This window comes from Pseudomassariella vexata, assembly GCF_002105095.1.
Source record: "Pseudomassariella vexata strain CBS 129021 chromosome Unknown BCR38scaffold_4, whole genome shotgun sequence".
Taxonomy (NCBI): domain Eukaryota; kingdom Fungi; phylum Ascomycota; class Sordariomycetes; order Amphisphaeriales; family Pseudomassariaceae; genus Pseudomassariella; species Pseudomassariella vexata.
This window is the reverse complement of record NW_024467959.1, coordinates 1,908,307-1,934,588: the sequence shown is the minus strand read 5'-3', so window position 1 is coordinate 1,934,588 and position 26,282 is coordinate 1,908,307. Positions and strand designations below refer to the sequence as shown.

General features: G+C 49.6%; 7 protein-coding genes across 7 annotated transcripts; 3 read left to right on the top strand and 4 right to left on the bottom strand.

Annotated features, from left to right (window-relative positions):
* Positions 1-638: 638 nt before the first annotated feature.
* On the top strand, positions 639-1,979 carry BCR38DRAFT_483122 (pyruvate dehydrogenase E1 component subunit beta; the record flags this gene model as incomplete). The annotated part of the gene is made up of 2 exons (XM_040863582.1): positions 639-1,019; positions 1,221-1,979. 2 exons carry the CDS (start codon positions 639-641, stop codon positions 1,977-1,979), a joined length of 1,140 nt encoding a protein of 379 aa, XP_040718128.1.
* Positions 1,980-4,456: 2,477 nt separating this feature from the next.
* On the top strand, positions 4,457-6,407 carry BCR38DRAFT_522427 (high-affinity nicotinic acid transporter; the record flags this gene model as incomplete). The annotated part of the gene is made up of 4 exons (XM_040865230.1): positions 4,457-4,677; positions 5,142-5,327; positions 5,386-5,808; positions 5,864-6,407. The coding sequence occupies 4 exons, from the start codon at positions 4,457-4,459 to the stop codon at positions 6,351-6,353; spliced, it is 1,320 nt and encodes a 439-aa protein (XP_040718127.1). The 3' UTR covers positions 6,354-6,407.
* Positions 6,408-7,443: 1,036 nt separating this feature from the next.
* Positions 7,444-7,653, bottom strand: BCR38DRAFT_318489 (uncharacterized protein; the record flags this gene model as incomplete). Its single annotated transcript, XM_040854742.1, has 1 exon — positions 7,444-7,653. A coding segment is annotated over one exon (210 nt), but the record flags the coding sequence as incomplete, so codon positions are not given.
* A 3,037-nt stretch (positions 7,654-10,690) lies between these two features.
* BCR38DRAFT_456251 (uncharacterized protein) lies at positions 10,691-13,155 on the bottom strand (the record flags this gene model as incomplete). Its single annotated transcript, XM_040861895.1, has 4 exons — positions 10,691-10,788; positions 12,080-12,468; positions 12,531-12,703; positions 12,763-13,155. 4 exons carry the CDS (start codon positions 13,153-13,155, stop codon positions 10,691-10,693), a joined length of 1,053 nt encoding a protein of 350 aa, XP_040718125.1.
* Positions 13,156-14,274: 1,119 nt separating this feature from the next.
* On the bottom strand, positions 14,275-14,928 carry BCR38DRAFT_427258 (uncharacterized protein). The gene has a single exon (XM_040859824.1). The coding sequence runs from the start codon at positions 14,751-14,753 to the stop codon at positions 14,511-14,513; it is 243 nt and encodes an 80-aa protein (XP_040718124.1). The 5' UTR covers positions 14,754-14,928; the 3' UTR covers positions 14,275-14,510.
* Positions 14,929-18,672: 3,744 nt separating this feature from the next.
* On the bottom strand, positions 18,673-19,921 carry BCR38DRAFT_159332 (uncharacterized protein). Its single transcript, XM_040853768.1, has one exon. It carries the CDS (start codon positions 19,724-19,726, stop codon positions 19,031-19,033), a length of 696 nt encoding a protein of 231 aa, XP_040718123.1. The 5' UTR covers positions 19,727-19,921; the 3' UTR covers positions 18,673-19,030.
* Positions 19,922-23,171: 3,250 nt separating this feature from the next.
* Positions 23,172-24,949, top strand: BCR38DRAFT_522423 (uncharacterized protein). The gene is made up of 2 exons (XM_040865229.1): positions 23,172-23,546; positions 24,534-24,949. Exons 1-2 carry the CDS (start codon positions 23,380-23,382, stop codon positions 24,784-24,786), a joined length of 420 nt encoding a protein of 139 aa, XP_040718122.1. The 5' UTR covers positions 23,172-23,379; the 3' UTR covers positions 24,787-24,949.
* The last annotated feature ends 1,333 nt before the right edge of the window (positions 24,950-26,282 follow it).

Genomic DNA, 26,282 nt, shown 5'->3' with positions numbered 1-26,282 from the left:
GACCACACCTCGCAATGTCCACACAAGTGATGGTTCTGGTTCTGGCGGGCAATTGAGTTTGGGAAAACAGAAGGGTACGTACCTTCCGCCCCGGTGAGCTTCGAAGTTGCATCTCTGGGGCGCGGCATTTCCATTGTTCACAAGTGTCGACGTCGCCAGGCAAAAGCCAGCTGGTCAATTCATCTTCTGGATCATTACATGTGATTCCAAATAAAATCGTGTGCGAAATACAACTTCCATAGTGGACTGTTTGAACCCCGACAATGCAACCAGGCGATCTCCAAGCTGGAACCCTTGAGCCATCCGCGGATTCTCAAAGTTCTGCAGCCAGTAGAACACCGAAATGCGGCCACGCTAGCCTTTATCAAGCTAGCGCAATTGGATCCGCTCAACAAGCAGCTTCCTGTTCCCTCCGAAAAAAGTTGGGAACTGCGAAGATAGGAAAAGCTGACGGTCCTGACAGCTTCGACAAAATTAATTCCCTCCTTACCGTCAGGCAATCTTCATCACCACCTCGACTCTCACCCACTCCCCCGTGCGCGTGACATCAGGGCGGATCTTCTCAAGTCGGTCTCTTCCGTCTTGTCATCTATCAAGTCAAGGTCGCTCACTCTTCTTTCCATACCCCCCCTCCAACCATGTCGCGCTATCTCCGTCCGGCGGCCCGCCTAGCTGCTGCCGCCTCGCGGTCCCCCATCATGGCTTCGTCCACCTTCCGCGCCCGCGCCGCCCCTGCGACCCTCTCAGCCTTCTCCCAACGACGAACTTATGCCGACGCCAAGGGCGCCAAAGACTACACCGTGCGTGATGCGCTGAACGAGGCGCTCGCCGAGGAGCTCGAGGCCAACGAAAAGGTCTTCATCCTGGGTGAGGAAGTCGCTCAGTACAATGGCGCCTACAAGGTGACGAAGGGCCTCCTGGATCGCTTCGGCGACAAGCGTGTGATCGACACGCCCATTACCGAGTCGGGTTTCTGTGGTCTGGCTGTTGGTGCCGCCTTGAGTGGTTTGCACCCCGTGGTGAGTAACTACCTTTCCGCTTGGTGGTCTATTTTCTCGTGGGCTGTCGCTGCGGTGTTCGGCGCCCGGTGCTCAACACGAGAAGAAAAGAGCTGGGATACGGCAGCAAAGAGTTGCGTCGAAGATTCCTGCTTCACCGGAGTTTCCAGAGCTCTCGTCCCACCTGTCGTGGATGTACCGGAAGCTGACATCATCTTCTAGTGCGAGTTCATGACCTTCAACTTCGCCATGCAGGCCATTGACCAGATCATCAACTCGGCCGCCAAGACCCTTTACATGTCGGGTGGTATCCAACCTTGCAACATCACCTTCCGTGGCCCCAATGGTTTCGCCTCTGGTGTCGGCGCCCAGCATTCGCAAGATTACAGCGCATGGTACGGCTCGATTCCCGGCTTGAAGGTCCTGGCTCCCTGGTCCGCCGAAGACGCAAAGGGTCTTCTCAAGGCTGCCATCCGCGATCCCAACCCCGTCGTCTTCCTTGAGAACGAGCTTCTGTACGGCCAGAGCTTCCCCATGTCGGAAGCCGCCCAGTCCTCCGATTTCGTCCTCCCCATTGGCAAGGCCAAGATTGAGCGCTCAGGCAAGGACTTGACCATTGTGACCCTGTCGCGATGTGTTGGCCAGAGCTTGGTGGCCGCCGAGAACCTGAAGAAGAAGTACGGTGTCGATGTTGAGGTTATCAACCTGCGATCCGTCAAGCCTCTGGACGTTGAGACCATCATCCAGAGTGTGAAGAAGACTCACCGTCTTATGGCTGTCGAGTCCGGATACCCTGCTTTCGGTGTTGGTTCCGAGATTCTGGCCCTGACGATGGAGTACGCCTTTGACTATCTCCACGCCCCTGCTGGACGTGTCACCGGTGCCGAAGTCCCAACCCCATACGCGCAGAAGCTTGAAGAGATGTCCTTCCCCACCGAGCAGCTGATCGAGGATTATGCTGTTAAGATGCTGCGCCTGTGAGCTCCAAGCAATGGCAAAACGTAGGTGCGGAGAGGAAGTTCTTGTCGAAGTTGAGGTTGACTGGCGCTCTAGTAGCAGGACTCGGGGTTTAACCGAGGATGCAATCAAGAGGGACAAACTTTGGGGCTTGAAGGGTTGCGGCTTGCAGCAGAAAAAAAGTCCGCAAACTCAAATATAGCATAAAGTATAGTAAACTCCCTCATCCAACACCTACCGACATATCCCAATCTCTTTCATGCTTAATGAATGCAGAACGGGTATCATTGCATATTAGCCCGGTGATGGAATTATAGACGGGTCGGGGAAGCTGGTCAGATAAGTGGAAACCTGTACTTGTAGGCTAAGCTGAACTGGGAATGTCAGACGGAATTGACATGTACAAACTTATCTGCATGTCGGAATTCGTGACTTGTCGGTGTGGGAGCTTGGCTGTTTTGCTGTATTATGCTCAAAGGTAACCTGGCTCATGGATGGAGTTTTACGCAATGTCATACAACACCGCTGAACCATGCCGCCTATGCTACTCGGGCTTCCTTGATGATGTGTGTTTGTTACCAGACGCACCTCAGCGACATCATGCAACGCGGTCCAGGGCAGTAAGTTGCCATCTCCGTTGCTCCATCCCTTGGTGGGATGGGTTGTTCTTTTAGGTGCAGACATGGACTATTGTAGCCGGCGACCCTTCTCCTTAAAGCCCCGTCCAGCTCAGGTCTAGATGTGCATGTATTCCCTACCACCAAATCCCTAGCATATGCTGAGCTAACATTGAGGCTCGGGCCTTGGTATCATCGGAATAACGCGAGTGGCCTTCTATCTGCAATTGGGTTTGGGCAATGTTATCCTGGAACTCAAGAGCGGTTACCAAGTAGACGATGGTATAGCAATTGCATTCGGAATTGTTTGACGTTGATTTGATCGACATGATAATGTAAGAAGGTTCGACCTTTCGAAGACGTGACTCTACTCATCAAATGTCGACATTCTCAATAGGAGAACTAGAATGAGGACAAAGTCTTTCCAAAGTAGGTGTGGTAGTGTAATACAAGACTGTTTAATGTAATCAAAGCATCATAGTTTTGCTGTTGTAACCTAACTCCTGGGTCAGGAAGTGCTGCGTATCAACACAGTTACCGACCAAGGCCATGTCGATACTTTGCAGCGGGTACTACCACGTAGTGTAGACCACGGATATCTCGCCATGCCACTCTGCCTTCACGCAAGGATTGACACGTCTGGCATTCATCGATCGGCCAAATCCCCCTCCGAGCTCAAAAGGACGCGATGCCTCAGTTGGTTCCTCCACCATCGTACGTGGCATCATTGCTGCCAAGAGCGTCTGCTTCTCCGCGGCTTGTCTCCAGTTAGCAAATCGAAGGTGTGGCAGACTAAAAGGCTGCGGTTAAGTGAAACAATGTTATCGGTATATCAGATCTTCTCCCTGCTGGATGGTGCAAATACTAGGGTTGAATGTTGATGGCTCTGGCGGTAGCGTGGCTAACATAAAAATGGAGTTATAGCCTCAGCAGCGAATAGAAATATGCACGCCATTGTTTTCTTCACATATTCATTAGTACTCACTCATTATATTCAATATTATTTATTCAACACAAAGGACAGAATCTTACAATCACACCCGAGAGCGACAGCTCTAGCTCGCACAATGACCATGACCATGAACCTGATTCAAGGAGCCAGTGACACTCCATGTGGATGCACACCAGCACTACATGATCTTCCTCTACCCTGGACAGAAGGCGTAATATATGAGAAATTCCATATGAAGGGAATTAGACGTCGGAATTTGCTTTTGTACATTAAGTGGTGAGCATATATGATCAGGCTGAGGTATTAGGCTAGGTTGCGTGAGATCTGTGAAGTAAGAGATTTACTGAGGATGACTCCGCCACTAGATTCTCACTCAGGAATAGCATATTGTTTATATAATCCACCTTGCACTAAATATACATGATCAAATTTACTGTAACATGTACTTGCAACTGCACAAGGACTGAATAGGCACTGGTAAAGGATTCCAATATCAACCCATTGGTCCATCAACCCATACTGATTTAATGACAGTGGTTGTAAAACTGCTCGATGTAATCGTTCTATTGATGAGCTATTATTAATGAATTTGCTCTATGAACGATGATTCATATGTGTTACGCTATATGCCACTGTGTTCAATATGACGTCCCTGACCCCCCACTCGCTCGTCATTCGTGCCACAAGCACATCATCACCCAAGAATACCAATCCAGATGCGCAACGGGACTAGACCCGAGCACACCATAGCATTATCTGAGATAACCCTTCACTGCCAAGCTCAAATCATGGCAGTCTAAATGATATCGCTCTATGCCACTGGTACTCATTTCTGATTGTCTGCAGCTACTTCATGAACTGAGCTGACACTGTGGGAGTGAGATCATGCTCTATAAAAGTACTAATAGGCAATTTATCTCCAACGCATCAATATGAAATCAACCAATAATCCCGAGGTCACTGTCGGAGTTGACCAATCCGCAGCAGCAAAGACAAGAGAATTGGCGAGTGAGACGGTGTCGAGGGCCAATGAAGCGAACTTGCGCGATGACCCCGACGCAAAGGCCAAGTTTCTGGAGACTTTTACAGCCGATGAAGCCAAGAAAATTCCGAGAAAGCTGGACAGAAAATTCTTCATTTTGATTGGGTTTATGTACATGATCAAGCAGGCATGCCGTTTCGCTCCTCTCTTTGGGACGAAATGAGGCTAATAACAAGAGCAGATCGATGTCAACAATGCCGCAAACGTCAAGGTTTTGCAGGTTGGAGGGCCGAGGAACATAATTACGGAGCTGGGTATGACGGCGGACCAGTATAATTGGGTTCAGTAGATTTATGGGGTGAGCATTGCTACTGAAAATTGCAGCTTGAACTAATGGTGAACTGACTTCTCGGGTCGCAGATTGCCTATATCATCTTCGAAGCCCCCTCTAATCTTCTGCTAAAACGGATGAGTCCACGTATTTGGCAAACTCGCATCTTTCTATGCTGGGCATCATCACAGCTTGCCATTCCACTGTGTATAACCGCCATGCGCTGTACGCCTTGCGGTTCTTGCTCGGGTGCGTATCTCTAGTCGTGTATAAAGCTACAGGGTCTGAAGCTTACAGATTACAGTATGTTTGAAGCGGGGATGTTTCCTGGCGTCATGGCCCAGCTTTCATCATGGTACCGAACAGACGAGATGGGAAAACCAATCGCGTGGTTCTTCACTATCCAGATGTTCGCCAACATCATCGGCTCATTACTTTGCTATGGAATCTCATACATGGATGGGGTGTGTGAGTTGAGTGCCTGGCGTTGGTGAGTGAAACCTTATATTGGTGCAAAACAGTTGTGGTTCGCCTAATGCTATCACTAGGGTGTATCTCATCGAAGGCGTCGCAACCATCTTCTTCGCGGCCATCGTGTTCGCAGTCCTGCCGGACTATCCGAAGTCTCAGAGAAGCAACAAATGGCTCACCCCAAGAGAGCAAGAGTTCATCGAGGCGCAACTACCTGAGAATGCCCCGTTGACTAACGATCCAAACTTCTCCAAGAAGGAAATTGTCAGCACGCTCACGTCTCCGCTCATCTGGTCCTTCGTGCTCTCACAGACGCTGGTGAATTTCGGCGGGTATTCGTTGACTTGGTATTTGCCCACCATTGTGACGAACCTAGGATTCACAGCATTGCCAAAGAATCAATTGCTCAACATTCCTCCTGTTGTTGCGGCAATATGTGGCCTCATATTCTCGGCTTGGTTCTTGGGAAGGGCATGTATCGTTCGTCCCCTGTACATTATGTGAGTCTCTCCATGGCCTCCTTGAAAGAGGTCAAATTGCTAATATCATAGAAAGGTTCATCATGACCGGAATGGTGATCTGTTTCGTACTATTCTTCACCCTGACAAGCAAGGTCGGAATCTATATCGCCACCATCCTCGGCACACTATTATACCAGAGCTACTTCATCCCCTTTTGGTCGTGGCGATCCGCAACCCTGCGCGTATCAACGGGCACTGCTTTCACAATCGGTCTGCAAAGTGGGGTAGGACAGCTGGGGACCGTGATTGCACTGCAGCTGTTCCAGTCCAAGTGGGCATATAACGGGTACAAGAACAGCTTCACTATTGCCGCTGCAGGTATAGTGGCCGCGTTCTTCGCGAATCTATGGACCTGGTGGCTTACGCGGAACACTGAGTACGATGTCATGAGAGTTCGGAGACTGGTTAGGAAAGCGCAGAGGGAGGGGAAGGTTTTCCACGGGGAAGATCTTAAGGTTTTTGAGGAAAGAAAGTTTTATGACGGGGTGAGGAGAAGGGTGGATGGAGAGACTGACACTGTGTGAAATAAGTCGCTATCCATCAGCCATTGTTCGATGGGGTAAATGGGTATCACCTAGGATTAAGCTTCTTTTTACAAAAGGATTATCGACTATTACAAGTTCGCTTAGATTACGGATATCCAAAGACCTATACACCTAAACAGATATGATTCTAGTCCTTCGAACTGTGACCAACCACCAACATCCCTATGTCGGTCAGCGGCTTCTTTTTCACCTCCTGTGCAGGCTACCATAGAAATTATCCTGACCGGTGGAAAGGCGGTGACGACTTTTGATGGCGAAGCATCTTGTTTGAGGCACTATTGCAAACGTCTACTTCTTACCAGTATAACCAAGACTTTGCCAGATAGACCTGCAGCAAGTCCATGGAGACATACTAACATGTATACAGCGTGGTTCTCCCGTCCAGGGGCAACAATTTCATCCGTTTGCGGCAGCCAAGTTATTGGCCCTGGAGCGACGACGCGGTTGCCGCGGGACGGATATAGTCGAGTACACGAGTATACTGAAGTGTCAGCAACGACACCGGCCACAAGCTTACAGAAAGGTAGTATACAGCAGCCGTGCCTGGTAGAGCTAGGATTCGCGAGCCCAGAGACATATTTTCTCTTTCAGTCAGATTCTGCCGAGATCCGCACGCCCCAGGATCCTGCACCCTGCAAATCCCTGAGCAGAGGCCGCAACCGCAAAAAGTCATCTCGCTGCACCGGCATTTCCAAGTACTCGGGTGTCTGCTGCATATCATAGCTAACTAACTCTTATAAACTGCATCGCATGAAGCGATTTGCGCATTGCGCTTATTAAAATAAAGCAAAAAGTCACTGTCGCTTGCAGGTAGCGATTCGCCGCCTCCAAGCAGCACTCCTAGACAGCACTCCCATGCAGAGATCTGGCGATCGTGGAGACATCGCAACCCCTACTTATCGTTGCGTAAAATATCTACAGGGATAGCTATGCCACTTAAAACTGAAACAGAGAGATACTGTAGGTTGCTACGCGTTGGAGCCTAGCGATGGCTTTTTGAACCTGTCCGCCGGATAGTAATGTCATCTTCTGTGAGCATCGTTTTTCGGACCACGACAACCCATTTCCCTGACGCAGATCGAAAATGATCATCTTTTGCTAGCGTCCTCTTTTGGACTGTGGAAACGTGCTCAATTAGCTTGATTTCTTCGTGAATTTGTCTATTTTCCAAATATGCTCGTGTAAGCTCGTGCTCTAACACCAGTCGACGACGATTATCTTCTGCGAGAATTGTGACATGAACTGCTGTGCCGTGCTCGAAAATAGCAATGGCTTCCTTCGTTCGTCTGTCTCCAAATACGCGCTTGCGAGCGCCTGTTCTGATGCCAGTCGAAATTGATCATCTTCCGGAAAATGTTATCTTCTCCAATAGTAGGCCTTTTCAAAGGATCCCACGGCTTCTTTGAACCGTTTATCTACAGACATATATTGTCCAAACTCGAAGAGAAAATCAAATGTCTTTTACCTTGCCGGCTTTACTTTCATGGAGCACCCGTAGTGTAGGCGGCAAAGTATTCTCTCCATAATTTGCAATGCGCATAATTATTTATCTACTGACCTATTTAATCCGCTCGCGTATAAAGTACGGTACTTTTTCAGACTTTTATTTCAGATAAGAGGAAGTCAACTGATATTAATGTTAGTTTTCCAAATAAAGTCAGTTAACTTGGAAAACTTCCGAGGTTAGGCTCTTCGCCCTGATTGCCCTGATTGCCCTGAGGTTACAAAACCAGCGGCTAAGCCTTAGCAAAAGGGGCGGACCGTGCACGGCTCCCCCGGAGCTTCCATCAACGTCACCATCATCAGAACATCATCACAACATCATCATCATCTTCTTGTTCTTCTTTCCATATTCTTGTTTGTAATCGAAAAATCCATCACCGGGAAAATATCTTCGCGGCGCATGCGCACTGTAAGTCGGGGATGCCACGCTGGCGGCGATTTATTCTGACCTCAGGTTAGCCAGGTGTCAGGGTTTACTGACCCCAACACCAAACCTAGGATCGAGTCCGATGGGCAATCTGGACGCGTTAGGTGGGCAATTGTCAGTGGTAATGTTGGGAGTTAAACCAGATATCAGGAGCGAGAACCACAAGGTCCCCATCCACCCAAGTCTTTCGGGCTACCTTTCAGTGTAATCATGACTCTCGGGCGACCGTCTGGGCATTCCTCGTTGGCATGGTCACCGGGGTAATCAAATACGAGCGAACAGAAGCCACCAATCCAGCCCCAACCATTGCAGTGCTTTGGTGAGAGCCCCCAGCATTTCTCGCAGCACTCTTCCGCATCCTTGGCGCCGACTATCAGAACCTGGCCGGGGTCAATAAAGGGGTCGTAGACACCAACCCAGCTCACGTTTCGCTCAAAGCCTTTAGGATCACAGGTCGGCAGAGGTGTCGTGGTCTGCGGTTCGGTTAGTTCTTGACTGACTGGAAGACACGAGCTGAAGTGAGCTTACCGGGGGCGTGGTGGGGAGTGAGGTCAAAGAACTAGTCATGATGATCGGGCTGATTGAGGGGGCAGCGGTCGTGTTTCCTGCCGTCGATGTGGTGATGCTTATCACCGTGTCAGTTGAGGTTGTTACAGTATTTGAGCTTGAGATTGAGATTGCTAACATGTTGCTGGTTCTTCCCGCGCCGTTGAGCTTGCGGACTAGAGTCAAGACCGGAGCCAGAACTACTACTGATACGACGCAGAGGACCAGGGTCGAGACCAAGATCAGGCGTTTTCGATAATTAACTTGCGCCCGGAGTCGCTGGCGGGGAGTGTTGTGCACGGCGGGAAGAATTGATGACGGGAAACGAACTTCATCAGACAGAGTTCTTTGTTGTCCGAGCGGACGCGTCTGGACCGGACTACCTTTCGTCTCTCGGTGCTCCATAGCTCTAAGGTTGCTGTCAGGCATGTTGCCTCCGGTCTCTTAGGCCATTATTCCAGGGCCTCCTTTCTTCGATGTGTATCCTAGAGATCTGAGGTTGTCCTCAGCAAACTGAGGCGGACGTGCAAGAATGTGAGTATAAATTCGGAAACTTAAAGGCGCGATCGTTCTATTCAAGGCGAAGGCTTCTGCGATGTAGGTCTGGCGGTCCGAAGTTCGATTTTCCAGTTGGTCGAAAGAAAAGGAGAGAGGAATAGCTTCCAATGCTCGGCGAACTGAAGCTCAATACGGATATGCGGCGAATAAAGATTTCCAAGGTGACAACTCAGCTTGTTGACTGTGTAGCCGTGGGAGGGAACTGGAGCGGGGCAGTTGATGCTGGACACCAAGCAGGTTATCCAGAAGCGCAGTAGTCTTCGCAAATACGTTGAGCGGGACGTGCGCTGCCGTTACCAATTCACTCACTCGGGAATAACACTGAGAAAAAGGCCTGAGAAGGTTGTGAAGATTCCATTGAATTTGAAACCCAGTCTGGTGGGATTATTATGGTTCGGGTGTCAGTGAATGCTGGATTCACCGCGAGAATATGATGCGATAGCGCTACGCTAAAGGGGCAATCGATGACTCGCAGCCACCTTACCAAGGGAGGAAGCCGCGATTTTCCGTCCCATGTCTAGGATGCTCACCTTTCCACAACTATGGTAGCATACTCTCTTATAGAGCTTTCAGCCCACTCTAGGTGTCGTATTCCTTTACTGCTAGCATAGTAGGGCCACTAGCCTAGTCATGACAACCACCGGTGACTCTTTGCCCTTTTTAGCTTTACCTAGATCATTGTCCACACTATAATCGATATATTCGTTTCAACGTGTGATTCTAGACCAATGAAGTCCTTATCGTTCGGAAATCGAAAGAACTAGGCGATCGGGTTGCTCGTAGAATGTCACATAGAAGACTCGTCTAAAGATATTATCTAAAGCCTTGATTAGTAAAGGAGCTCTACTTTGATAATAAGCAAAATCATAACAATGTTTTACCAATTGTAACGAGTGGAATTCGCTTCTAAAACCTCTATTTACATATGAGTTTTGAGGTAACGATGCATAGCAGATTTACTAATTTTTAACCCTAGGTTATTGTTAGCTCTTTATAGGTCCAATTCCAATTCCTTTTACATAGCTCAAAAAGCAGAAGCTTACCATAGTGCATTAATCTAAGAGGACGACCACCGCAGCCTAGCGAGTCGATGGTAGAGCACTTTTTCCAGCGTAAAGTGTTTTACCAAGTTTCCCACGGTGGGGATATACGACCTAGTAGCGGAAGAGGACAATGGATCAGAATCCGCTATCCAGGCCAGAACGGCCGAACATTAACTGCACCGTAGCGAAGACCGTCTCCTATATCATGCCTGGCTTAATACACTTCTACAGTGAGCGGACTAGCTCGACGGTGAAACTGTTGATAACACGGAGGACATCAACCTCAGTTGCCGTCTTCGCTGACCTTGAGACTGGATGTCCTCCAACATGGGTTCGACTTCAATCCCGGCACCCTGGAGCCTGTCGGCAATCATGTACCTCACGTGCTCGTCCAATGATCTTGCGGTAATCCGTCTCCCACGCCAGCACCTCATACGGCGACTGCTCCTCGGTCTACTCAATTACCTTCTCAATTCCATGCACTGTGTCCAGCCCCGCTAGACGACCAGCCTCAAACTGGGGCACCAGGTATGATATTGTCCCTCCTTATGAAGAATCATCAAAAAGGGGCGCTTCGAGAGCTCGTAATATACGAGATGTTGATATAGTATGCAGTCGACGCAGATGGCGCTAAGGGCATCCACTCCAGCGTACTCAATGCTATGGCCAATGTGGACTGGCGCGACAGGAATTCGGTCTGGCCAATGGGCGCCACCAAGAGAAGCCACACGTGGGGTTCTAGTTCGCTCCAGACACACCTCTCGAATGCGGCCGATGAGCAGGTGTCTTTTTACACAGGTGTATTCCGCAGATTGATTGTTGCAAGGAAAGCCAGGCCTGCTAAACAAAGGAGATGTGGAGCCCAGCACCTCGGCCGTCGGCTCAGGTTGTTACCGTTGAAATCCAACGCCCTTTGTTCATGGTGTAGTATGTGTCACTAGTACTGTGTGAGTTACAAGGGATCAGCGGCTCGTAGACCTGTCCACTGGCCTTTTCCGTCCCGTGATTGAACATGGTTGAGTACGTGGATTTGTGGATGAAGATGATATCAATGTTGATAGGCTGACAGGGCGTATCCCCGAAACCGCACTCCTGCTTGTTCACACGCGTGTTACATTATTCGAGATGCGGCCCGGTGTGGTTCGGCAGACGACGCGCTCAAAGTCGGAAAGTGACGAGCGCAAAAAGCAGAGGCGGTAAACTCATTGAATATATCACCAATTCTTGAAATACTTCAGCCTGACAGCCTATCGTTCAACTTCACGCCGTCGGCGATTATTGAGCGCAACACAAATATGTACATGGCATCAGCTAACGGGGAGAAAATAAATGCACATGGTATTTTATCAAAACAACATGCCCGAATTACAAAACGTCCATCACAATATTCGTCCGCTAAATAACAATTTCTTGAATTCTGACAGAAACCTCTCGCCTTTACATCACACAATTACAGTCAGGGTCGCAAATGATGTCGGTCTTAATACATAAACAACGTCTTGGAGCCACTTAGTTCATGAGACAAATCTCTTCATGGGCCCGGTAGTCACTGGCATGCCTCCAGGAAGTTCAGTGAGCCCTGAGTACTCGATTAGCAACTATCAGCACAGCATGACGGTGTTACTTACACCCATCGATGTCCTCAGTGACGCTCGTCTTCTTGACACACTGGTTGCCCGTTGCGATGGATTGCGTCTTGAGCTGTGGGCAATTGATGTTGCAGTTAGAGTCCATTGCGGTTTGGAGAGCATTGCCCTTCCATCCAAACACATAATCACCGTGGGTACCGTAACCAAGCGGATCGCCGTAGCTCCAGACAAAAGGTTGTGAGCCACCTTCAGGCCAAAGGCTGTTGTCGTTGAATTTGGAAGTGTCCCAGATGACTTCGTAGAAGACTTGTGGGATGGGAACAGGATGTGTCGAAGGGCATGGCCCACCACTTTCAAATGTCCCACTGCTTGGATATGCAACATGGCTCATGTGATCGGCGCTGTCGAGGTTTACTCCGTCCCAGCAACTGCAGAAAAAGATGATTTAGTCTTGCACGTATAGACGGGACAACATATTGGAACTCCTCACGTGGGGAAGCGGATATTGGACATGATACCCGCAGGGCAAGGCTTCGCGGGCAGGTCCTTCGTCTCGCCAGTTCTCGTACCCCTATCTTGCAAGCATGTATAGGTGAGCTGAGGGAATTGGTTCGCCTGCTCCGCAGTGCGGTATGTGGGATTTCCCACGAGCATCCGGAAACCCTGGAGATTTCTGTCAGCATTTGCCAGAGCTCTCTGCATATCTCTAGAATATTACTCACCGGCTTGAAAGCAGTGACTTTCCCACCATTGTAGGATGGGGTATAATAAACGGTCATGCCACCAGTGGCCGATTCGAAGCCGATGTTGGGGACCTGGGGAACACGCTTGAAAGTCCCATTGCGAGCACGAAAATACAAAACGGCGGTCCAGTAGTTGGAGAAGTCGTCGGCAAAGGTACAAGTCGTACACGTGGCAGAGGAAGGAATGTCACTTAGCATTGAAGCGTTAAAGGCATTTCCTCCCACGACTTGGTGAAGGTGTGGAGAGCCGGTGACTCCAGGATTGACCAACGGGTCGAGACGCTCGGTGACTAGCTGGGAGCATGAGAACCGGAGCAACGCATCGACATTGGGTGCGAGAAGCGCAAGAGCGGTGATGAGGTTCGAATGCATCTTAATTTCGATGATTCGAAAAGAAAAAAAAGAAACACAGGGAGACCTGGCAAGGATGTGACCTGAGATAAGATGGTCGGTCTTTCGTTGGGAAGAATGTATAGCTATGCCCCAACGTGAATGCCGGTCTGAAGCCCTCCATGTACGACTGCCGTCCTGTAGAACAACGTGGGTTGATTGGTTAATCTAGCCGGAACCAAATCTACCGTTCTAAAGCCGGCGAATCAACTGACAGCTGTCTATGGAACATTGCTGGTCTTCTACGCTTAAACGGGACATGTACACCATTCTATATATCACTACGACGTCTGTTCATGACCCGGATGCCGGCCATAATTTGATAGATCATGAGTAGAGAAAGGAACCATAGAGTGCTGCATCATTTGGGCTCCCCCATGAGGAAGGTGCAATTGATTACTACCGAGATATGATATGTGCATCCAGCCTGGATTTGAGTAACGAACTGATAGCATGTGGCTTTTGCACCAGTTCGTATTGACTTCTGTTGCGTGCCCCAGGCACACCGCTTGTATGCTGGGTGCAGCGCCTGAGCCAATTGCCCATAGATAGCCCTTCCGTAGCTGCAGCCTTTGGGACTTCGTATCATCATCATCATCACCAACACAACCCTTCTGTCTGAATTGCCCACAGTGGATTCAGCACTGACCAGGCAGGCTTGAGCGGCAGTTCAAGTCCTCGACTCGAACTTGAATCTTAGGGAAGTGAGTAAGTAGGATGAAAAGAAATCTAGATACACCTCGGCTCCGGGTTTTCATTATTTCTTATCTGCTCAGATGTTTTCTTATGCATCTAAGAAATTTGGACTTTATTGCGTGCCTCGTTCTAATTGAGTCATCACAGTCGGTAAAGGAGGCTACCGCCAGACCAACAAGGCTCTCAAAACTTGTGCCTTTGAAGATGATCTGGAAAGCCAGCAGACTCGTTTTCCCAGGCTAGAGGACATGGAGCAACTCAGCCCGCGAGCCATCCGCGTCCTTGGTCAGAACCCAGGAAAGGCATGATTTCAGAGTCCCCACTACTGGTTGAAGTCTTTTGCTTACGTTGTCTAATCTCTCTATAGTTCACACTCCAGAGAAAAAACACGAACGTCATCGACATGGGCTAGGGCATCCCCTTAAGGGCAGATCTAATCCCATCCACCGTCACACCCATTAAGTTATTGCCATCCCATGTACTGCTCACCCACTGGCACGGTTACCATGCTGGCAGCGTTCCCGACCTGATTCACATGTATTCGCCCCTCGCCTTGGACATTCACAAGCACACGCCGATCAGGATGCCGCAACAGCAGCAACCCATCACGTACGGCCAGGTATTCAGGGTCGAGGGCGTTACTATCGGCTCATTTCACACACCGGGCCACGGAACCGCGGCCGTGGAGCACCTGAGCACTTGGATAACAGCCCTGCACACAGTGTCGTCATCGGCCAACTGAGGGCCAAGATCAAAATCAAGCTGGCGCTGGAGCAGATTAAATATGCCGAGAGCAGCGCTGGCGGGCCTGAAAAGGGGATCGTAATGGTCAAGCAGCTTATGGAAGATGCAGGGGATCGAGGCGATCGGGGAAGTTGTTCCATATGGAATCAAACCCAGCACCCCAAACCCACTTATCCTGCATCATAATTTTATCCTCAAGAGTCCCAGAGTCGTGTGCGATCTGCACAACTCTAAATCACAAGTCGCCCTTGACGGGAAACTCAGAAGCCCCCTCGCCATGCTCAAAGGGCCCGGTGACGTCTTGGCCTTCTTCAGTGCCCGCACGAACTTAGCGACTTGTCCTTCGTCATGCAGGTAGTTGATGGCCTTGTACATTGAGTGCCAGTCCATACCATTGATAAGCGTCGGCTCGTACTGAACAACATTTTCGACGAGGCTCAGCTCGGCCGCGGCGCACGAGCGTACCACACCAAGTCCAGCCGAGAGGCGCGCGCCTTGTCCTCGGCTCGAATCCACAGCTGACGTAGTGTGTCGATCTAGTTGAAGCTCGTCATGTTGTGCACGGCGAAAAAGTCTATCCGCGAGCCTTGCCGGACTTGCGTGCCGCCCCTGCGCAGTACGCCCGCAGTTGAGTTGACCAACTCGGCTGTGGCACGTGGGATCTCGTGCTCGGTGGGGCCCACTTGGTATTGGGCCGCTAGGGCAATGATGTCGTCCATGGCACGGCCTAGAACGTCGTAACGCACTGGAAAGCCCCGTCTGCTAGGCGCGAGGCAGTGCGTATTCTATTTCACCATTTCAAGTAAGCAATTGCTACATGTGTGTATCAAGCTAAGCAACATTACCCGATAAGTGCGTATTAGGAATACCCTATTGTGATGATTTGACGACGTCCTTCCGGCCCTTGACATCGATGTCGCACTCGAAGCACAGGAAATCTGTAATCAGGCAGCAGGTTCATACTCGCCCTGAACTTTACCGGGTCGCTTAACGAATCAATGACTTCCAGGTCCGGCGGTGGCAGGGTCGCTGTATTCCCTCGCCGTCGTCTGTCACGGGATTTCAAGTGCAAAGTGAAGGACGAGAGTGCTCAAGCGAAACAAGCTGTCAGTCACCAGGTAGGTACCAATAGCGTAGTATAGGGGACTCAATAACGACAAGTTAATCGCTGCCCTCTCTAAAAGAAGAGGGGTCACAGCAGCCTAGTTATACATTTCCGACCCCTGTCCAGGCCAAGCCACTGTGGCTTATTTGCACCTGACAGGACGCCCTCTCCCTATGGCTTCTGTCCTCAGAAGCCGAAGGTACTCAGCAGGTGTACCTCTGGGGTCCTCTGAAGGTCGACTCCCCAAAGCTAGGAACATCTAGTTCCGACAACCAAAACAACAATCCATCTGCTCCTAACCATAGACTTAGATTCGCCTCCAAGAGAACAATAGGAATCCACCTGCGATCCCCTCGTAGACACACACTCGCCTCCAAGAGAACAACAGGAATCCACCTGCGATCCTCTCGTAGACACACACTCGCCTCCAAGAGAATAACAGGAATCCACCTGATACCCTCCAGTAGACACACACAACTAACCGGTCACCCTTGGAACACCTCCGCAGGCCCAGCAGTCAAACTCGCCTCCGGGAAGAACAACAGGAATCCACCTGCTATCCTCCCGTAGGCACACACTCGCTTCCAAGAGAACAACAGGAATCCACCTGCTATCCTCCCGTAGACACACAACTAACTGGTCACCCTTGGGACTCATCCGTAGGCCCAGCAGTCGAGCTCGTCTCAGTCAGCACCAGGAGTCACACCTGTGCCTCACGATATGCTTTGCAGCGTCCATAGAATCAGCTCCGGCTAGTGACAACCCGTAGAGAGTAGGCAGCACCCCGAGCACCCAAACCGACTGGCTTCTGTCCGAGAGTCCCCTTTTTCCTACAATCCATTTTTTTCCTCCTATATTTCCGTAGTAGTAGCCAATGACCATCTTCCATCCCTTTTCTACTCCATGCCTGCCCAATAGTCCTACTTCCTCACACAGGTTTCACCGATTCTCTCCTGCGGCTCCACTGGTGTCCTTTCCCCCCATTCTGCCCCTAATCCTTCAACAGTTCTTTTCCTACATTCAACCCAGTCTTCCATCACATCCTATCGGTTCTTTTCCCCACATCAACCTGATCCTACCCTGTCACTATGTCAGCAGGCCCATCTCGGTCGGCCAGCCGACAACTGCGCCCTGACTGCACCCGAATTTCCGGGCGCCACTACACACGTCGCCATGCAGCCTGCTCTCGCTGCTTGGATCGCATGACCAGATGGAAGCCAACAGTTGGCAACACCTTTCCTGTCTGTGAGGACGACGACAGTAGGTTCTGTTTTCTCAGATCTGAGCTCGCCTTACTAACAATAGGACAGGCGGCTCCACGAAATGCACATATTGCCGCGGGCTTGGTGGTAAGCCCTGCTCAGCAGTACGCTCCTTCCCTAACAAGGCCGCTCCTGCGGACTTGGCTGACCTAAAGTAGCCCCAAGGCTCGCTACAAGCGTGCTCGGCCGACCTCGTGCGGGTCGTTGAGTCGGTTGTCTCTGAGGGATACCTTGAGCACAAGGTAAAATTCCCAAATCATTGAGGTGTAGGTCAGGACATGCTGACCAGCTGGTAGGAGACCCTTACTACCGCTCAAATCTCTGTCAAGAAGGCTCTCCAAACTGCGAAGAACCTGAAGACCATGCCTGCAGATAAGCGCAAGGCTGTCGATGAGGGCGCTGCTGCAGCTCAACAGGAGCGAAAGCTCTTGGCCCTGGAACGACAGGCTGCCGCTGCAGAAAAGGCAGCCATCGAGTTGAGCAAGATTCGCACCACCCTGGAGGCACAGTCATCAGATTTGCAGCGTCTGTTGACCTGCCACCAGGAGCTGTCGGAGACGTATGCAGCAGTGGTAAGTCAGCTGGTGCATGCCTAATGCTCGTATTCCTCTAATTTCCTTCGCAGCACAAGGATGATCTGGAGGAAATTGCCGGTGATGAAGAGAATGCCGGTGGTGAGGAGACTGATGTATAAACAGCTCCTAAAAAGGTAAGCTGATGTGTTGGGGAACCTCGAAGAGGTTGTGGTCGTGGTTGTGCTTCGTGCTGTGCACCTGGTAGGTACCAGGTGTTTTCTTGCGTCTGGACAGCCTCTAGCTGGCTGTGGCCAATTTGGCCTCGTAGTCTCGAATCAGATCGTCACTGACATCTTTCTTTGCAACCCAAGAGTTCTCTTCTGGGCCGTAACCTTTCCACTTGATCAAGTACTGTCTTCGCCATGCACCACCACGGTGGGCTAATATGGCGTCGACTTCATAAACTTCACTGTCTTCTTCAACAATAGGCACCAGGGGGGGAGCTGGTGCTTCACCATCCCTTTGCCTCCAAATCTCTAACGACGAGATTGGGAACACGTTATGTATCTTGTACTGGGATGGCAGATCTAAACGATACGCCAACCCGTGATCACCAACTACTGCTGCGACCTTGAAGGGTCCCAGGTACTTGTCTGACAACTTTCTACTCGGTCTCTTCTGCTTGATATGTTTAGTAGAGAGCATAACAGGATCACCTACTTTGAATTTCATGTCCAGATGGCCACGGTTATAGTATTTCTCATACGTAACCTGACTGGTTGCCAACAACTGGGCAATTGCGGCATGCTGATTTAGCATCTCAGCTGCCCTTTGAGCCCCAGCAGCGGACCGTATGCTAGCCGGCCCAGATTCTCTCGTGTCATTAGGCCCTTTCGGAAGGTATCCTAATAGTGCCTCTGCTGGTGACGTACCGGTCGCCGAATGCCTAGAAGTGTTATACACGTGCTCCGCCAGAAGAAGCTGGTGAGGCCAGTCTGTCTGCTCGAAGGTACAGTAAGTTCTCAAATAATGCTCAAGGTTCTGGTTCTGTCTCTCAGTCTGTCCGTCGGTCTGTGGGTGGTACGCTGTAGACAGCCGTCGCTTTACCCCTAAGCAGTGGCATAGCGTCCTCCAAAATATGCTCGTAAACAGGGATCCACGATCTGAAACAATCCCGTCAGGTAGCCCAAATGGCCTAAGGACGTGGTAGAACAAGAGGTCCGCAAAGCCATCTGCAGTCAACTTGCTCGACACTGGTACATATAACGAGTACTTCGTAAACCGACAGACAATAACGAGCACAGCATCACACTTTCGCCCCGCCAGTGACACTGCTGGTGGGAGGCCGGTGATGAAGTCCAACGAGATCTCTTGCCACGGTCGGCCTGGTATTGGCAGCGAAGCCAACTTGCCATAGGGGAGGTGTTGCCGCGGTTTAGTTCTCTGACAGATCGCGCACGTTGGTACGTAGGTCCGGACGTCTTTGGCCAGGCCATTCCAAAAGTACGAATTGCTAAGTCGGGCAATCGTCTTTGTCACCCCCTGGTGACCACCAGTTGGGTTATCGTGAAACAATTGCAGCAGCTCGTTCTGGAGAGGGCTGTCATCTGGGATAAACACACGACCTTTGAAGCGGAGCAGCCTATCTTGGCCTTTCTGCCACAGCGCATCTCCGGTCTTCCTGTCCTTGCCTCTCTGTTTCCACGCTTCTGAGCGTACGAAAGGACTTCTCTCCTGAGAGGCCCGAATATCATCTTCCAGGGATGGCAATAGCTCTTCTGCCGTTCCTGGCTGCCCTGCCGGTTGACCACTGGTAGGTAGCTGGTGGCGTACCGAATACGGTCAACCTCCGTCTCTGTGTTTGACGAATCGATAGCACAGCGGTTTTTAACTTCAAAGGTAAAAACCTTGAGCTCTGCCCAACTAGAAGCCTTGTATCGTAAAGTGCTCATCGATGGCTTCCACCAAGTCGATTCTCTCAATCTCTTCCCCGGACGGGCACTGGTGTCCGCCGGCTGTTCGTCTGGATCTTCGCCCCTCAAGAGGGCGGTAAGTCGGTCTCTCTTCTTCTGTCTGAGGCGCTTGGCTTCTGCCGCCGCCAAGGCTCTGTCTAGCTCCTCATCGGTACAATTGTCGACGTCGATTTGTCCCGAAGGGGTCACAACGGGCTGTGTGTTGGAGTCAAAGCTGGACCCTTGCCCGCTACCCTCCGTCTGCACTCCGGAGGTCATTGTCGATAAATAGAAGCTCTGTCGCACTCTGCCCAACGGTCCGCACTCCCTCTGGTAGGTTGGAGCGATTAATATGTCACGGGATTTCAAGTGCAAAGTGAAGGACGAGAGTGCTCAAGCGAAACAAGCTGCCAGTCACCAGGTAGGTACCAATAGCGTAGTATAGGGGACTCAATAACGACAAGTTAATCGCTGCCCTCTCTAAAAGAAGAGGGGTCACAGCAGCCTAGTTATACATTTCCGACCCCTGTCCAGGCCAAGCCACTGTGGCTTATTTGCACCTGACATCGTCATATGCACGCTTCAGTTTCTTGTACCCACGGCCCATGGCTAGCATGCTTAGCACCGAATGCGCGATGTGGTCGTGGCCCGGCAGATCTCGATAGCACATGTGGTACTTGTCATGGTTCTTTTGCAGCAGCAAGTTTGCCATCTCGATGCTGCTCCCCGGAATTTGACCGATACGGGCTACATCTAGGTGCTGCGGCGATAGGCTAACTCGGGAAGCTGCTGTGGCTGCCATGGTCTCCTTGGTTATGGATAATGGAATTGAATTCTTGATTTAGAGATCCTGTAGCATTTAATGAGTGCGACGAAATTCAATAGTTAGGAGAAAATAAATCATCTTCTTCTCAAGCATACAACTGCTGGCCTAGTCGGAAACCGGAACGCCACTAAAATGCTGTTCACTCAAGTTTCACTTGAAGCACATTGTCCCAACGCATGCTCAATCGCACTCGCACGGCACGTGTAGCAAGTACATGAATATTCATCACATCGCGGGATTTATTGTGTGAAAGCTAGAACCGCGTCTCAGAAATTCGACTTCTCCAATACAATCGTTGTGGAAAGTGTGTCTGATGCACTTGTCGAAACGGAATCTATCCCCATCCTCGTACTTATTCGAAAGATAATGACATATACGTGCTGGTTCTGGTAAAACGAATAAAAACTCTTTAGTTGCAATATACTGCCTTTGAACTTCCATGTTATTTTCTAATTGATATTCTGTGATCTTTTGCAGAATCCTCTCCGTATCGAGGTGCTTGAGAATCTCCTTCCGAACTAGGTCGCACGTCGCTCTAAGAACAGCGAGGTTGACCTGGCGGATTTTGATGTGTAACTTCATCAGTGTCCTTCCGTCTGACCCCGAGACCGCCGTGAAAGCCACGCTTTAGGCCTGTTGACATGTCCCTCTTTCACTGGCCGCAGGTTTCCCAACGGCCGAAGTCTTTGTCAGTCGTGTTATCAGTCGTGCTCATTTGGATGCCTATGGCAAGATGTGCTTATCTCCTGTGCAAAGCTGTTGTTTCCATCGCAGTTCCTCAGGCGAAAATTTTGCAAACTTCCCTTGCATACATAAATGCTGAAATTGTTCGATCTTTCCAAAATCCGACCTCAACTAATAGAACCCTGCTACTCGTAGAGTTAAAGGTACATCCTTCATTTCATCGTTAAGGAAGTTCGCTAGGTTCCACTCTGCTCGTACATAAGAGTTTATTCATGTTCGAAATATCTTATCCTATATTGGAAAGCTAGACGTACCAGAACTGTTCGGGCTGCTATGGCTTGATCGATTACCGAATAAAGCGTCCTTGGTGGTTGTGGGGGTCGAAGTGGAAGCGCAAGGAAAGCTGTCACCGCCAGATAGTAAGGCTTGGGGAAAGTGATTACCAAACGAGATTTGATCGGCTTCATTTGGATGTTCGCCGAATATTGAAGAGAAGTCATTGCCTGGAGATAAGGTCCCAGTGAATGGACACAATTGCAAGAGCCCATTACCTGAAATAGAATTATCGGAAGCGATGATACTCGTTCTCTTCTTTTTCTTCTTTTTCTTCTTTTTTTGGCAACTCCAACTCCCCGGCTAGGACACATTCCGCTTCTCCATCCGCTTCTCCAGTCCTGTACGATGCTGCAGGCTTCGTTTTTAATTCAGACTCAGAAAGCGAAGGATGCGATGCAGATTTCGGTTCATGTTCGGAAGGCTGACCACATGGAATTTCTGACTTAGGTTCAGGTTCTGGATTGATTTCATAGAGCGCAAGATCTACTGCCTCTTTTTGTATCATCAGATGTGGCCCCATCTTAGAGTTCAATCGAATTTGGGGTTTGGATATAGGCGCAGTGATAACGAAAAGGTAGGGGGACCCACTGGTTTGGTGAATCCCATTCAATTAGATACTATAACGTTGCGCAGTGCTGCATTATAGCATCCTCCCCCCTAGGTGCACGCATCACGCAGTCTCTGTTGGTAATCCAGTTTCATGAAAGTCATCCGCTTCTTTCCCATTTTTCTGTTCCATCTTCAGTCTCGTTTCAGGTCTGCATGAGGGCATGTCCAGTGGTGAATTCGCGAGGGACTTTTCAGCACTATGAGCTTGTGTTGCTGGTTGTGAGCTGGGGTCGTCGGTAGGCTTAGTCTCAACAGCAATACCCGTCCGAAGTGTATGTATCTTCTCGCGGCACAACTCAATTATACTTTTGAGGAGGACGTTGGTGATCGACGTAGTCTCGCCGCAGCTATCGATTGCATCGGCTTCCAAGGACATAGGATTATCGATAAGCGGCTCGACCAAATGCTTTGTATAGTCATAAAGCCATGTGTCATTTGCCCTCAAATTTGGATACGAATCCTGTATCAGGTCGAGAATCCGCGGTACTCGCAAGCCGTCTCCAAGTCTCTCGATTTCGCTTCTGGCGAGGTTCGCTAGAACGGACAGTTCGTAGTCCTGAGCGACTGCATATACTGGGACACTCGTTTTGAACTCGGCAGTACGTGTCTCATAAAGAGACAACCCTTTCAGCCCGAGACACTGGTATGTGCCAGTAAAGAGGTGGTGGACCAGGACATGGCCGGCACACCAGGAATATCTTTTAGATGTAGGATGTTATCCCATCTATGGAGGCGGGATAGTGTTGGATTCTTATCGAGCAAAGCGGAAAAGACCTTAAGTGGAGGGCCGTCACCGAAGTATAGAGTGATCTCGGGACTAGCATACGGGCTATAATCTGATATCAGCGTCGCACAACGACATACACAGAAAGCTTCTTATGATATTTCCGGCGGCGTATCAATCGCTTCTGCCCCAGCCGCCTTTTGGTCTTTGTTTTTTTTGCTTTTTCTTCATCTTGAGGAGGCGAGATAAAGCAATTGATCTCGCGATTTTACGTCGTTTGATGCTCTGAGCAGCAGTGTGGAGGAGAAATCATCTACCCGTTCATGGCTCAGTGCTAAGACAGCTTTAATGCTCTTGTGCGGCTTGGACCCCCCACCTGTACTTTCTTTTTTCAACTTCGTATGTAGCGGAATGCCAGTACCCGTGCGATCCCACAGATCTCGTCCATTTAAAACGCGACAGTTGTCAGTTGCATGTTGGATCCACTAGGCGAGACTGATTGGAGGTATCTCTGGGCACCCGCTGAGTGCCCTTGACGACGTGGCCTCGTTTAAGCCGGACTTGGTATTTAACAACGGCATTAGATGATACATGGCTCTTGTGTCTAGAAAGAAATTCAAGCCAGGGCGACAACATAATCAAGCTGTTGATTCTGCCAGGCCTCAATAGTTTGGCAGGTTACTTTCTGTTGGCTTGGTAGGTTTGAGTCTCGGTGGTGGTATCGGGACGTTTCAGGGACGGCATGGCCTGGTGATGGAAACTCTTGTGTCGGTACGTCTAGCAACGGCCCAGAGTGACGTCATTGTGGTGTCCATGAAGGAAAATACAGAACTCTTCTGGGCACTGCGCGGCGCTGGCCCCAACTTTGGCATAGTCATATCAGTGACGTATCGAGTGTTCGACGCAATCAATGAGGGTCAGTTCGTAAATGGCGATTTCGAGCACGCGTGATCCAGTACTCGTCCGGTGTGCAAGTTGATTAAGTCATTTGACGATGAGATGCCTGCTAAACTTCGATTGTGGTCGGTGCTGGGTATAAGAGCTCTCAAACAGGTAAGCTGAGAGTATGGGTATCTCGTTGGAGCTTCGTATAACATAGTTATTGTTGACACTCCAGAAATAATTAGTCGAACCTTGTCGCCGGCTTCGTTGACTCCGGGTGCTTGGAAGACGCACAACCGTATCTGGCCAAATTTTCCAACTTTTCCAACTTGGCCCTAAGTCCAACAAGATCAGATATATTTATAAAAAATTTGATTCATCCTATTGCCTAATCCGGCACGGAATGTTACGCCTGCTAGAGGAATCAATATAACAATATTTACACTGTCGGCCTTGGTCAGATCGACGTGAACACTCTGGAAACTATCTTTGCCAAGTTTATTGCGTTTTACGAATCACATCCAAATTACGAGGAGCGGTCTGGGTTCCAGAAATGCAGCAACGCAGTTATCGCGTCGGTATCTCAGTCTGAGACTGTTATTCATGGACTTGGATTTTATGTTCCCGTTGAAGGAGCAAAAGGAGGGCACATATGCCTAACCTGTATGTATTGTAGCTAACTCTGGTCCTCTCTTCGAGGGTCTATGTATGGAAACAAAAGGGTTCTTATATAGTCAATGAATGGTAGACTTGCTGATTAATTCAGACAAGTTGTAGAAGCATATAGATAAGTAGGGAATGTTCTATCCTTGCCACATTTCTCGTAATAGAGGTATGTGGGGATGGTCGCCGTTCTAGGTGGCGATAGTGGCAAGTATAGGACCCACATGGCCCACAGGGCCCATATTGTCCAACTCATGGCATGACATCAAGACACAAGTGTATGGATACTTTCTGTTTCAGATCCACTGTATCAAGGTACGCTTTCCGAACGCGCGACATGGCTCGCTAACACATCAAACCAGATTATTCCGGAACATGCACACAGAACCAGCGCTGTATTCCGAAGTCGACGCATTCACGCGGTATTTGAGGTCTCTTTTCGTCGCGACGAGTGGAATCAACGGCTTGAAGGCTCATATCAACTATGCGCACGGAGACGAGTCTCTAAAGGTCTTGTACAGGTCGTCTAATCTGCCGAGGCTGGTAGAACTGAAACAAAAGTGGGACCCGTCCAACGCCTTTGGAAAGGGAGTTCCCATGACGCTGTCTTTGTGAGATAATATACGGTGACGCTATGTCACACTGTACGTTGGAACGCCTCATATACTCTATCTTGGTTCCGCCCGCTCTCTTTGTAGAAGAGTAGTTAGTATGCTGTATTATTTACTAAGGCATTATCATGAGCCTCCAAGCCCATAGATTCATTATTAACAATGTCTATACTCAAGAAATATCGATCTGTTGAAAGACTTGACTCATGCTTGGTATGGAATTTGCAGGGAACGAAACTTGACTCTAGTAGCAATAATATGGAATATTATAACTATTGGCAGATGTGAATTATGGTTGTGTGCCCCCCGAGGCCAGGAATCTTATGCACTGGAGATCGCAACTGTATCAGTCAAGATCGGTGGTCAAGCTTGGAGCTCACCACTATTCGGAGATGCCTTATATGCAGCATTATCTATACAGGCCACTGCGTACCCGATAGTTACAATACTTCCTTTAATCAATCAATTAAACCATCATCCATTTCCCCGTCACGAGGAAACACTAAGAATCCCACAGTAACCTTGAAATTACGCTTAGCGTATTTTGACTAACGTAGGCCACGGTCCAATTGCACACTTTGGCAGACCTTATACGACAATGTATAAGTTAATTCAACCACAACGCCTATCATCAATTGAAACTACTCAGAATCGTTATCTTCAGACGTCTCTACATAATTTCCACAAGTGCGCGCATTATGTCCGGGCTCGCCGCAGATTCTACAGCGCCGTACACGCGCAATTCGCCGCCTCGTACGACCACCAATTTGACGAAATTCGTCATGTAACTGCCCATCAACCTCTCGTTGAGACTGTAGGTCCTGTCCAGCTTGTATACGAAGTGACCCTCCACTCTGTAGCTGTTTTTTCTTCGCACGGCGACGTCGACTTAAGGTCTCATTTGCCTTTCGAAGTGATTCGACCTCGCCTTCTAAAAGGGCAAGCCGATGCATAACCTTCGTTGTACCTCGCGCAATCTGATCTATTCCAGCAAAAATTGACGTTGGTGAGCTATTTTGATGTCGTACAATCCTATTTTTCACATAATCGCTTTGTGATTGGGCTTCGGTTGGGTTGTTCGGAGTCTTTGATTCCCAAGGGACGGGGAGACCAGCCGAGCTACCCGGAGGTGTTGGCGTATGTAATTTCACATCGAGCTGTGATATGACATAATCTGCATCGTACGGAACTATTCCTACCCCTCGGAAACCTCCTTGGATATTTGAAACCGTGAAAGTTGCGTTGTACGTGTTTAAAAACGCCGGTAAAAAGTTGTCAGAGAACAGAATGCCATAGGCACCAGTGGGTGTCAGGACACTGAACGCAGGACACCGGTGGGCCGCCGGAGGGGTGTTTCGGACAAAAGACTCCCGAGTCATGATTACAATCTATGTGAAGCTTTGGGAGACGAGAGTCAAGATCCTTGGCATCGCCGACCCTGCTGTTATGCCGGGTCCAAGCGGCGGCCTAGCTATCTATATAAGGACCATCTCGAAGTAG